Consider the following 13,193-nt stretch of genomic DNA (forward strand, 5'->3'; position numbering starts at 1 on the left):
GACGCAATCCGTGAACTAGTGCACAGCTGATCCGCATCCTCCCCCACTTTCAGTCCCATTCGAATGCAAAGCCCGGTAATAGATATGGATACGTGTAAGTGGCGGCAGACTAAGGAAAGTGCTAGATACATCTGTGTAATTGGGCATAGAATGTATACCCTTTCCATGGGCAACCTTAAAAAGTATCTCTAAGAAGAGTCTGCACTACAGGGTAAGTATTTTATTGCCCAATAAATGTATGTAATTATTCGGAACTTTTTGAAAAACCCACTTTTTGTTAAAATAAATGAGTGGAATAGCATTTATTATACGACTGACTTGTGGAAAATAATTCGTTTAAACCTTAGTGTCATGGCGAAGCTCTTAGAATATTTAATACGAATTCTGGAGACATACTTTTTCAAGTGCATTGCCGCCTAAGCCCATTATTATATTGTCCAGGTCCAGCCCCCTTTTCCCAGCACAATGTCGACTATTTTTAGCACTTTAATGGACCGCAATCTATTTTTTGCCCAATCAAATCGGGGTGTACGACTTGAACTTTGGCGAGGCTATAAAAGCCATCGGTCGCCCAGTTGCGCAGTTCAAGTGCAAGGTAAAGGCACCTGTTCAGGGACGGAATCGGAATCCTCGACTATGTGCTTCTACCGGATCTTGGTGATATGTCTTCTGGGCTCCCTAGTGCCCTCGATATTGGCTTTCAAGAGCTGCGGACCGGAAAAGCATTGCGTTCCATACGAGCAGTGCAACGAGGGCTTGCTGGTGGACGGGAAATTCTACCAGGATCGCAGTAGAACGACTTTGGACGAGAACTGTCACTATATGGAAAAGTGCTGCAACATTCACGATACAGTGAGTAGAAAAGTGAAACAATTTGGATTTCTCATTTAGTTTTGTGAAAGGCACTTTTGATTACAAAAAATGGTTTAAATAGCATTGGAATAAAATCAAAAAAACAATCCTTAATTCGACGCTCTTAACTTTAACCCCTTTTGTATTATTAACAGTTTGGCTTTCTGAATTGCATTCACGTTTGATGATAAACGCTTTACAACCAGTCAAAAAAATAAAGCGATTTATCGAAAAAAGTATTTTTTTCGCTCTACCAGATGCAAAGAAATCCAGAATTTTATATGATTGCGGACAATGTACATTTTTATGAAAAATGTTGCCCATGCTACGAGTAAAACAAGCACATTTTGTTTTTTAGTTTCGAGCAGCATTTAGTTTGCTAGCATAAACTGGATGGAATCAAAAGGGGTTTAATAGTCAAACTTATATTCCAACAGCTCCCGACACCGGAAGTTCCTGAGGAGGTGATGAGCTGCCCGTGCGGAGGCCGACATGATCTCTGGTACTACCTTCGACCGCTGGGATATAAACAGCAGGAGGCCAGGTTCGGGGAGTTTCCCTGGTTGGTGGCGGTCTACGGGGCGGATGCCTATCTCTGCAGTGGGGCACTTATCACTCCGCTGGCGGTGCTCACCACGGCACACTGTGTCCAAAATACGGACTCGGCGAAGGTTCGTGTGTTGGCCGGGGAATGGGATGCCGCCGTGGAGCTGGAGCCCCAGCCGCACCAGGAAAGATCGGTGGTTGAGTTATTAGTGCATCCCAATTACACTCAAATGCCACTCGCCCACAACATAGCGATCCTTCTGGTGGACAAGGAGAAACCGTTCCAACTGGCTCCTAATGTGCAGCCCATCTGCCTGCCGCCTCCGCGAATGTTGTACAACTACAGCCAGTGCTATGTGTCCGGTTGGCAGAGAGGCGATTTTGGGGGATCGGCGATCCTGCCCAAGCGTTGGACCCTCTACGTCCTGCCACCCAATCAATGCAGGACCAAGTTGCGACTGTCCCTTTTGGGGCGACGCCACGCCCACAATGACAGCCTTCTGTGTGCCGGTGGCGACAAGGGTGACTTCGTCTGCGGTGATGTGGACATGACCGCAGTGCCGCTGATGTGTCCTCTTTCCGGCCACAGTGATCGGTTCCTCCTGGCCGGTCTCCTGGCGCGGACAGCTCGCTGCGATGGCCCGCAACTTCTTGGAATTTACACGAATGTCAAGTTGTACCGGCAGTGGATAGATCTGAAGCTACGGGAACGCAATCTTGATATACGCCACTACATGGTGTAATCGGATTCTTGAGAAATCAATGCTACATATGCAAAATGAAACAAAAAACTCATATAAAATTAAGAAACGTATATGGAATTTTTCCTATTTCTTAATTTTTGTTTATTTCTTTATTTTACTTTGGGTAATAATATTTATTTTCTCTGATAAGTAATATAAAATCCTCTTACTGGCCCATGAAGGCCATCGGCAAGGGGTTTGTCACTTCAGTCGGGTTCCTTCTTTGAGTGGCCTCCATGGGCACCCAACTTCTTTCTCGCTCCACGCAGTCAATGCCAATATAATCTCTAGGAAAGAGTCTTACGGGGATGACTTTGTGAATGTGGACTTCAATGGCTGCACAGGAGTGCGAGGAGGACTACAACTTCGGCTTCGTTCTGAAAAGTTCTAAAATTTGCGAGAAAGCGAGGGTGCATCCGTTTTTTCTTATGTGGGGAGCATCATGTGTCTTAGTTTGGCTGTTCAGCTGATTCGTCGCCAATGGGGGAAAATAAAAAATAAGTATTACAATCGGCGGATTCCTAAATGAAACTGCCAGCAGAATCGCTGTTAATTAATAGCGCTTTACGCCGGACTGACTGGTTTGGGTCACTCGCAGGACTCTCATTTGTCCTTTGGGCAGAATCCGATTTTGGCAAGTCGCGTTGAGTTATGGCTGGGCGATATGTGGCCGCCGCTTTGCATATCCTTGTCCACCCGCCCTGGTGCCTAAATTGAAAATTGAAAAATTGCTTATTGCAAATTTGTTGCCCGCAATCGCAGGGCCATGCGGAATGGCTGAAAAGGGAGCCGAAATATCGTTACATGCTCTTTGCTCTTTTGAACTTCCGTTGGCCATTTTGGCGTAGTGCACGTGCCGGACAACGGACACCGGACACTGGACCTGCACACGGACGAAGGACGAAGGACGAAGGATGGCGAGCTACGGAACAGGGACCACGGAAGGGTCCTGTCCACCCGCTAGCTGTTGCTGCTGCTGCTGCTCATGCTGCCGTTTCCTGTGCGAAAATTTAGCAATATATTTTTCTTACTCCGTTTGACGTCCTTCGTATCTGGCCAAGTGCAATGGTCCACCACAACCAGCAGCAATTGGTGCAGCCAGCAGCTATTTAAAATAGGACAAAAAGGCGCCTTTATATGGGTAAAAATACATTTCCTTAAAAACTAAAAAATAAAAAAGAAAAGGATTATAATAGTTTGATATAGCATTTTTTAGAAACATTGTCTTATTAATCATTGATTATATGATTATAATATTAATGTAAGTGATCGACATTAATATTATAATCAATATTTGATCTAAATGAAAATATTTACCTGTTTCATTGTGCTTATTATCTATTAAAAAAAGGTGTCAATAATTCCCATTTTAAGTTTAACTTAGCTAGAAAATGCAATTTGTTGGTGGCCGAATGCGTGAACTAAAAAGGATAAATTGGCTGCACTGCATCCAAATGCAGTGGCATTGGCAATGGGAATGGCAATGGCCAAAACGAACAGAACGTTAAAGAAAAATAGGAAACTTTTGCATATTTTGTACTTTATGCTTGAAATATTTATGATCTCATGCAATTTGTGGCTTACTGCTTGGTCTTGGCCATCGTCTGGCTGCTTTTGGTCTGTTCTGTTCTGTTCTGTTCTGGCGTGGTCTGGACTGGTTTGGCCTGGTCTGGTCTGGTTTGGCCTGGTCTGGTGTGCTTGGCTGGCTCCTCGATTCCTGAATGCTCCTCGACTGGCCACGGAACCACATCTAGCGACGTGTCTGCCAATCTGTGAAATATGCTGCTAATGCACTTATTGCCATCGTTCTATTGAATTTATGTCGGAATCGTCTCAGACTTGTGGTCTCTGCATTTGATGGTTTTCCCTTCCTGCTTCAGCTCTAATTTAGGGCGAATATTTGAGGCATTTCCCACGGCCCACGGACCACGGACCACGGCCCACGTCTCTGGCACTCAGCCTAATTGTGCTTCCGATTCATCCTGGACCTAATAGCCTTCGGAGTGCCACTGCACTCCCTGAACTCCCTGCCATAATATGTACTTATTCCAAAACTTCAACGTTTAATAGGTGGTGCTAAATTGCAAAAGCTTCACACACTTTACTTAAATTGCTGTCTTCATATCTTCCTATCTAAGCGATTACTTTTATTCATTCTTAGTTGTACTGAGTAAATTGATAGAAATGTAACTATTCCATGGAATAAACCATAAGACCTAAGTAAATATATAATTATTATATTGGTTTGTGGTTAAAGTTTCATTTTTATATAACTCTCAAGGTATACCAAGCCCCTTTCAAGCAGCTTATTTTTACATTCATCAAATAAAACTTTCCCAGAGTGCTTGCAAAGTTGTATCAGCCAATTATTGAAAGAGTTGAACTTCTAGATTTGTTTTACATTTTCAAAGCCATCGTTGCTGTATTTTGTGGCTTGGTGTCGGTTACAAAAGTGCACAATCATTGGAAAAATGGCCTTGGAAAGCGTTCAAAGCTGGTCTTTTATAACTGCGGAAATGTGTGTAGCAAATTTTTGGCCACACATATTTTTCCACGCCCAGATCAGGAATAAGGCTGACAATCCGACACACACTGGCCAGCACAAAACCGACGGCGGTCTTCAGACAGCTCCAGCCGGCGGCTAGGATAAGGATGGCTCTCGGGGAGGAACCTATTATGGTCCTGCAACTGCATGCACTTCCTTTAAGGAAATTACCAAACAACCCGCGCATCCGGCAGTTGTGCGCCCGCAGTGCTGCCAGCCATTTCCAGACTTCATTGTCCTCATCCTCTGCCCAGGATAACGAGAGCATCAAATGAAGTGAAATTAATAAAATGCCTGGAAGCATGCTAGTCTTCTTTCTTCGCGGATATCAGCTGGTGCATCCCCATGTTGGTTTGCTTGAATAAAGAATCCTATGCAATTTCGCTACTGTATTTTAAAGAATATATAGTGGTGGTAACAATTGTACTAATATGGTTAGTATAAGTATAAAGAGTCAAGAATAAGTGGGGAATTTACAAATTATATTTAGTAGTTGAACTTTTGAGATATGTACATTATTATTATTATTCCAAGCTAGCATCTTCAGCTGCCCTAGAACAGTCATCTTTTCGTTATTTTAATCATCATTTTGAGCACACCCGACCGCACAAGTAGGTGGATAAGTTAAGTCCGCTACACCTTATTGCCTTTCCCCCTGCCCAGGAACTCTTTGCAAACTCATCAAAGTTAAGTTGCTTACGCCTGGCCAATATCGGTGAGATTGGGAGTGGGATTCTGAGTGGGATTGGGAGTGGGATTGGGAGTGGGAGTAGGAGTCTGAGAGGGCTGTGTAGTAACTTAAGCTGCCACAGCGCCGTTTCGACGTGAAAGTTCCCACTTGCCGGCAAATATATGCAGGCGAGCGAGCTCTTTCCGTATAAATGAAATATTTTTTGGCAACCTAGGAGGGTGGGCAGGGGGGTGCAAGTATCTCATTGAAGCTGCTATAACTTGTCTCGAATTTGTGTTTGCCTTGCCGAATTTTCATTTCAATTTTCCCTGCACTTTTATTTAATCTCACTTGAGGTGCAGCACTGGAAGTTTGGATGTTCTCGAGTGGCTGCAATGGTTGTGGATTTCTTGGGCTTGAATTGTGTGTATTTATTGCCAGTTACTTGCAGCTTTGCTTTCCAATCTATTTGTTTACTCTTGTTATTTGGCAATTTACGCAATTATATGTAAATCATCATAATAACTGGCCAACAATGCCTCTACTGATATTTAATTTAGATATTTATAAATTAATTATAGAATGGGTTTCCTTACCTCCTCTCGTATTTGCTTACGTGCACCATTACAATTTGAGTTTCCCCATAAATAGTTTGTCTAGCCTGTCTATCTTGGTAATGTTTTGCATGTTTGTTCTGAATTAACTTGGCTTCAATTCATGTTTAGTTTTCTGCCACAGTATTTGGCTTGTTCTCTCCCTGAAACTTAAGGTAAGCGTTGAGCCCGAATTTAGTTTCCCAGTCAGTATTGTCGATTGCTTTGCTATTGTTGGACGCACTCAATGACAAAAGTTTAGCAAACAAAACTGTTTGCCCCAGCCACTTGAGCACCTTTTCCTTTGGTTATTTGTCCTGCGAACTCAGCAATTCCTTCGCAAAAATATAAAGTGAAAAGTAGAATGCCATGAATGAGAGTCAATATGTAGATATGCATTTGGCCAAGCACACATTTCATTCCCACTCGCATATCTTTTCTTTTCTTTTCGTCGACTTTGCCTGTTGCAATTTGTTCCCAATTGATTTCCAAACACTTGGAATTTATTGGTTTTCAGAAGTTTGCCAAATTTTATTGTTTCCGCTAATTTCTGTGGTCCAGTCCGCTCAGGAAATAATCGACATGTGGAGGGGCCCGACAGCCATTCTTGGTCGAAAAGTTTTCCCCGGAAGCTGAATCCTTTGAATTGAGGAATCTTTGTCTTAGTATAGGTATTTTTGGTTTTATTCTTGGTTTTGATTTAACTAAGGTAATATTATAAAAAGTGTTCTACACGTTGAATTTCATAGAAATGGTGGTTCGAGAAATAATAATAATTATTATTAAATATTTTGTTAAATTTTGTAATGGTCCTTAAAGTTCTTTTAAGTATCAAAATCATGAAAGCCTACAAAATGAATTTAATTTCTTTATATTTTAAGGGGTTTTCTCCGAAATTCTGAAATCATATTTAGACTTATAAAAAGTATTATTATTAAAAGAAGCACAAGTGTTTATTCGAGTACCGCTTAACCATATTTAGTAAAACTAGGGTAATTTAAAAAAAAATGTTAAAGAATTATGTAAATGTATATGCATAAATTCTGGTGTACAAAAACTAAATAATAAATATTATCTGATAGCAAGTTTTGCGAATATCTGGCAATGTTCGGTATCATCTGTTGGCGTTCGATGTCCTGTGCGCATGTCCTTCGCCTTGAGCTTCTCAGCTGTGCCGCATTGTTTTCCTGCTGTTGTCGACGCGAGTAAAATGCTGAATTAAATGCCAAAAAATAATAAATAAACCATACAAAAATCGGTGTCTACCAAGAATACAAATTGTTACTATCAGAGCGTGTAACGTTAAGTGGTAAAGAAGCAAAGTTACTTGTTAACAAAAAATTGCATTGAAAAGGTGATAACCAAGTGATTGCTATAACATCACTCACTATGTGAAATTAATATAAAAGAATCGTCTGAATCTAAAAGTCGCCTGGAAAAAGTATAATATGGATGTATAATTGGCATTTTGGAGGACTCCAGCTGCTTTATAGAAAATAATTGAAGCCAATCTTTGCACAGATTTTATTGATTTTTCCTTTCCAATTGGCCAGCAAGGAAAAGTGTCCTGAGAGCGCAATCTCCGTTTGCTCACGGCTTTTCTTTTTCGCTCTCTGAAAAGAGCCGCTCTCCATTTCCACTTTGTTTTGCTTAGCTTGTTCGCAAATAAACAATTCGAAAACCCTAAAATGCATCGAGCATTAAGAAATTGAATAATATAAGTTGCAAACATACGCCATACATTCAGATGAAAATCTCCACATGAGTGTTCAGAAATTATACGAAACATAGGGAAAAGTATCGCCCTGATTCCGAAATCTAATCCCCCGCTCCCTGCACTCCAACATGCTGAATAGCCGGAGCCCCCCACAGCACAAGCAGCAATCTCCGGGGGGCTCCGTTGGCTCCGTTGGCTCCGTCGGTTCCACCAGCTCCACGTCCCAGCTGCTGGGTCACTACCAATCCGCCTACGGACAGCAGGCTCACTCGCACGCCTGCTATCAGCACCACTTGCAGCAGCAGCATCAGCATCAGCAGCAGCAGCAGCAGCTGCAGCCGCATCAACAGAAGCAGCAGCAGCAGCACCATCATCACCACCACGGAGCACGGACATCCCTCACCCCCACCATGAAGCGGGGCAAGAAGCAGTGGGGCACCAGGGAGAGATCCGGCATGAGCTTCCTCATCGTCATCACCTTCTTCGCCGTCTTTGGATTAATCATTCTAACGGAGGTAAGTCCAAGTTACTCTTCCACCATAAATATTGAAATTTATAAAAAATATATTTACTAAATTATTATAAACAAATGATATTGATACCATGACATTATATGGAAACTAACGTTTTCAAGTAGATTTTAATATATGGAAACCCCCATTCCAAATTGGCATGGTACATAGAAATCCTCTTGAAATTATGAACATCTTTAAGCTGCAAGTGTAAATTTGCCCACCGATTTTAATCAAAACTGCGAAAGCCACTTGCAATTCAAATTGACCAAAGGACTCTTCTCCGCCCCCCTTTCCACGCAGGTCTTCATGATCGACGAGCGCACCCACAGCGGCATGTTGGCGATGCGGGCGGGCGGCGGGGGCGGTGCCAGCCTGGGCGGACGGATGGGCGACTCGATGCCGGATTATGATAATGTTAAGGTAAGTTGGACTATGCAAATCAGCCCACAGCCCAGGGACGGCTTAGCGGACAACTCGTTCGTTAGGTTCCCAGAAAAGGCGGTGGGAACATTAAAATGTGCTGTTTGGCAGGCTTGAGAGAAAGAAGGGAATAACTAACCAATGAATTTGCTTGGTTTTTTTTTTAAATTTGGCAATTAACGTACGTCTCTTACTGCAATATATCGCAAAGAAATCTATCTTAATATTTTCCCATTTATACATAATTTCTAGTCGCAATCAACCAGTTAAACCACCCTTATAACTTTATAACAGTTTATTCATTTGTAAAAGGTTTCCCAAAAATAATATATTTTATATCATATTACAATTAAAATTGATTTTACTACTAAATAATTTGCAGGAGGATTACGATCTACTGGATGCCAGCATTTTGAGTGATAATAAATTAGGATTCGTACAGCTGCGCGACAATAAATTGAAAATTCAAGGTAAGCATCCGAGCACAAAAGACTGCGACAATGGGACATTACGTATACGCCGCATGTCTCATGCATTTTCCAATTCCACAGAAGCCGCAGGCGCCGATGGCCAGCGCCTCGCCGGAATGCTTCTCAATGGCGGTGGCGGTGGCGGGGGTGGAGCAGGTCCGTTCGGCGTGAATGTACCGCTCATAGCCTGGGGCCAGGTGCTGCCGGACAAGGTGGAGGAGACCCTGCCCCACTTCCCGTTTGGCACACGGCCCACCGATGGCGCCTGGCAGGTTGTCAACGGCACTCGCTTCAAATTCTTTGTCTACTCCGCCTACTTCGACCGGCGCGAGGGAGCTCGCCTGGTGCGAGTGGTGGGCGCCACCAAGACCCGGGGTCCGGAGCGGGTGTGGTGCCGCTTCTGGTACGGACCGAGTTCTGGCAATGGCACCGATGCGGGTGCCTCCTCCTCCTCGGCACGTGCCAAGTTTTCCTCGGCCACTGTGATGGCTCGCGTCAAGGTGAGTCCTTAATTTCATTTCGCATTTTCCACACGACCGCACAGAAATGCAATTGATATTTTAGCACTGATAGACTTGTACTGAAATACAAAAGAATGCAATCCGAATATAGATTTATTTGTATATATATCGGTATGGGAAGTTGTATATATTTTATAATACAAATACCAATTCAACATTCTAGATTATCCGTGAGAACTGGAATCTGAAGTACAGCGCCTGTTTTATCCTGTGTCCAGTACGAACTCCTCCCCTGGCAGTTCCCCACTTCGTGAGTGTGGTATCCCGTCTGCGTGCTCCGCCGGGCAATTTGCTGACCCTGCGGAACACCGACCAGGATGCGGACTTTGCGGTGAGCCCGGCGCGTAATTCGAGTGCCAGGAGAGGATTGCCTGTGGGTCGTCCTCCGCCGAGTGGCGATAACATACCCGATCGCATAGCTATCTGCGTGAAACCCTTGCACTTCAACTACGACCAGGCGCTGTATCTGATGGAGTACTTGGAGTTCTATGCCCTACTGGGTGTGTCCCACTTCACCTTCTACAACCACACCTTGGGACCCCACGCCTCCTGCGTCCTGGAGAACTATCAACAGGGTCTGGTGCCCGGCAATCTGACCGCCCACGATCTGGAGCCACTGACGCCAGCGGAGGTAGCCAACAATGCCACTCCCCGGGTTCTCAGGACACAATATCAGCGACCCACGGTCAGCATCCTGCCGTGGAATCTGCGCATGCGCAGCCAGAAGGAGATCCGAACCGAAGGTCTCTTTGCGGCCCTGAACGACTGCCTCTACCGCACCATGTATCGCTACAAGTATCTGGCTTTGGTGGATCTGGACGAGTTCATTGTGCCACGCTACTCGGATACGTTAAATGACCTCATTGGGTGAGTAGAAGGGAAGGACATGTTGTCCTTTCTTGTATTTCGGAACTTTGCTTATAAACAAACTCCAATAACTTGTGGTTTATTTAGATCCCTTAATCAGCGCTTCCGCAATCGCAACACGGGAGCCTATTCCTTCCAGAACGCCTTCTACTATCTTCAGTTTGCGGATGACAGCCTGGCTAGTTCTGGAATAGAGGGTGGCAATGACCAGCTGGCGAAAGTACGGGCCAATCTAGTCACTCAACGGAAAACACGGAGGTAAATCGATAGTTTAAAAAGAAGAAGCAGGGATAATATATACTGATATCTAAACATCCTCAGGCGATATAAACTGCACCCTCAGAAGCAACGATCCAAGTACATCTGCAAACCAGAGGCAGTTGTCGAGGCGGGCAACCACTTCGTTTGGGAATTCGCACCTGGCAAGGGATCCCTCAACGTGCCGCCAAAGGAGGCCATTCTGCAGCATTATCGGGTCAGTGTATAGTGCATAAAATGTTTAAACAAAAATGTAATAATTAATTAAATAATTAATTTAATTTTTCGTGTAGGTTTGCGAATTCGGAGGCAACGATTGCATCAAGGCGCCTTCGATTGTAGATCGAACGACCACAAAGTATGTGAATCGCTTGGTCCAGCGGGTGGATGCAGTGTATCGTCATCTGCGCCAGCGTTGCGATCTACCAGCTCTGCCACCGCTGCCCAAGACCAAGGAGAATTCACAGGAGAAACCCATAGAAGTGACCAAGGAGAGACCCAAGGAAAGTACTAACGAAAAGACTAAAGAAAAGCCCCAAGAAAAGCCCAAGTATAATCCGAAATTGCTGGAGCAAAAGAGAAAATTGGGTGCAACAACGAATGAGAGTTTAATCAAAGGAGTGGCCACAGCCACAGCCACAACAACGACGAAGGCAACAACGAAAGGAGCGGCAACGAAGCAGCAGCAATCCAACCCAGTCACCACACCCACAAGGACCACGACCAGGACTTCGACGACACCCAAGCTATCGATGCCATCGGCAAATGTCCGCAAGAAACGGAAGCTCATTGTCTTCGAGATCAATGATTTGGGGGTGCCCGTGGCCAGGGTGGAATACCAATGAGATACGGACATTGCTGGAAACATTTAAAAGGGGCTTTTGGTTCATTTGTGTGCCAATTAGTTTGAGGATTTAGTTGGTTGTGTTCCGGTGCGGTTTATCAACTTCATTTGGCCATTATCAGAATGCTCAACAGGTTAACCGACCGTAGGGATTTAAGTATGTTCATTTGCTCACCGTAGAATTAAAAGGAACGCACTTACGAATCAAAGCAATATCATAAGATTGTAGCAATATGATCTCAAGCCAACATGGTATAAGCGAAAATCACGTTGGTTGTTCCGAAAATTATTTAAAATTCCTTTGATTGCTAGGGAATAGTATTAGTTATTTTTTGTAATATTTCCGGATGAAACTAGGGAAGTGAGACTTAAAAAAAAAACACTCAAGCGATGCAACTACGAAATTATAAGCACTAATCACTGTTTGGTTGTTCTCTTTAATTTGGAAAATATGTTTTCCCGATTTTGGTAGTCCTAATGCAAAATTATTCCTAAACAAAATTCAGAAAATTCCTAATGCGAAATTCATATGTAATCTAAGCCATTGTTTCGTGTTGTAGCATAAGCAATAAGGTATACAAAAATGAAATTGAAGCAAATGCATGCAAAATAATGAATATTCTGCAAGTTGTTAGAGCAACATTACCAATTAGTAAGGGAGAAGCTCCTGCGAGGTATGCGCTTAGTCTCTAAATTAGTGGGCTAAAAAAGCTTAGGACTTCTTTAGTGGTCCTTATCTTTTGGCTTGTGCATGAGGCATAAACTCAAAATGATAAGTTAAGAATTATCACAAAACTGAATCGAATTTCTAATGCTTCGAAATCCGTAAACTTTTTGTTTGGCTTAGCGCACAAAAAGTATAATTTTTAAGTAAACAATAAACAGAAAACAGATATGTAGGTATTAAGGTACAATTTCAGATACTAAAAAGATCTATTCAAACACATGAAGTCAATAAAATTGCAAGTAAGCATATTAAGATAGAAAACACGTTTTATTTCGGCAAATATTTATTATAAAGCGGTTCATTCAGTGCCCCTCACAAAGTCATAAATCGTACACTTTTTAAACTGGGCGTATGAGCTATAAATGCAAAATACCCAGGTGTATGTAAGTTATGTATATGACTTATAGATGGGAATCGCAGGGATGTATGCTAATTGTACTGAGCTATAATTTGGATATTATGGCGAATCCTTAATATGTTTTATAAAGCTGTAAAACGCGTTGTGTGTTTTTCTATTATATTGTTCATTTTTATAGAAGTTGAGAATATACATTCAGTTACTTTTGGTAGACAACTATTTACGTTTATAACAGCTAGAGGTCTTGTATGCTAGATTATATAATTTGTATAAATAAAGTATTATGGAGAATCTGCTATAAGTGAAACAGAGCAACACCTTCTTAATGTGAAATATTAGAGCACAAAAGTTTAAAAAACGCTTTTCTACTCGCTGTATGTAGAAAGTTCAAAGTGTTTACAAACTCTGATCAGTTATATTGTTATACAAAAGTTCGTCTTTTACAAGTTGAGTTGATGTTCTACATATCGTTACTTTTGGTAGACAGCAATTTACGCGTATAACAGCTGGAGAAGTTGTACTTTGTGCTTTGCTCGTTGTACTGAGA

The 13,193-nt window shown here is 42.7% G+C and overlaps 2 protein-coding genes across 3 annotated transcripts; both read left to right on the plus strand.

The window, feature by feature from the left end:
• Positions 1 to 596: 596 nt before the first annotated feature.
• LOC120450396 (phenoloxidase-activating factor 2) lies at positions 597 to 2,236 on the plus strand. Its single transcript, XM_039633395.1, has 2 exons — positions 597 to 852; positions 1,290 to 2,236. Exons 1-2 carry the CDS (start codon positions 637 to 639, stop codon positions 2,139 to 2,141), a joined length of 1,068 nt encoding a protein of 355 aa, XP_039489329.1. The 5' UTR covers positions 597 to 636; the 3' UTR covers positions 2,142 to 2,236.
• A 4,881-nt stretch (positions 2,237 to 7,117) lies between these two features.
• Positions 7,118 to 12,548, plus strand: LOC120455558. 2 transcript variants are annotated; one of them, XM_039641918.1, is made up of 9 exons: positions 7,118 to 7,303; positions 7,604 to 8,181; positions 8,482 to 8,601; positions 8,984 to 9,071; positions 9,153 to 9,571; positions 9,756 to 10,459; positions 10,547 to 10,717; positions 10,781 to 10,934; positions 11,011 to 12,548. In XM_039641918.1, exons 2-9 carry the CDS (start codon positions 7,795 to 7,797, stop codon positions 11,560 to 11,562), a joined length of 2,595 nt encoding a protein of 864 aa, XP_039497852.1. In that variant the 5' UTR covers positions 7,118 to 7,303; positions 7,604 to 7,794; the 3' UTR covers positions 11,563 to 12,548. The 2 variants fall into 2 exon arrangements, with proteins under 2 accessions (XP_039497852.1, XP_039497843.1); XM_039641909.1 differs by having other exon boundaries at positions 7,118 to 8,181.
• The last annotated feature ends 645 nt before the right edge of the window (positions 12,549 to 13,193 follow it).

Source organism: Drosophila santomea, chromosome 2L (assembly GCF_016746245.2).
Source record: "Drosophila santomea strain STO CAGO 1482 chromosome 2L, Prin_Dsan_1.1, whole genome shotgun sequence".
NCBI lineage: Eukaryota > Metazoa > Arthropoda > Insecta > Diptera > Drosophilidae > Drosophila > Drosophila santomea.

Bases quoted from the DNA above. Each gene is read 5' to 3' on its own strand.
- LOC120450396 (XM_039633395.1), top strand. From the start codon at position 637: ATGTGCTTCTACCGGATCTTGGTGATATGTCTTCTGGGCTCCCTAGTG. The intron at 853-1,289 runs GTGAGTAGAAAA...ATATTCCAACAG, and splicing joins GCTGCAACATTCACGATACA to CTCCCGACACCGGAAGTTCC.
- LOC120455558 (XM_039641909.1), top strand. From the start codon at position 7,795: ATGCTGAATAGCCGGAGCCCCCCACAGCACAAGCAGCAATCTCCGGGG. The intron at 8,182-8,481 runs GTAAGTCCAAGT...CTTTCCACGCAG, and splicing joins GATTAATCATTCTAACGGAG to GTCTTCATGATCGACGAGCG. The intron at 8,602-8,983 runs GTAAGTTGGACT...AATAATTTGCAG, and splicing joins CGGATTATGATAATGTTAAG to GAGGATTACGATCTACTGGA.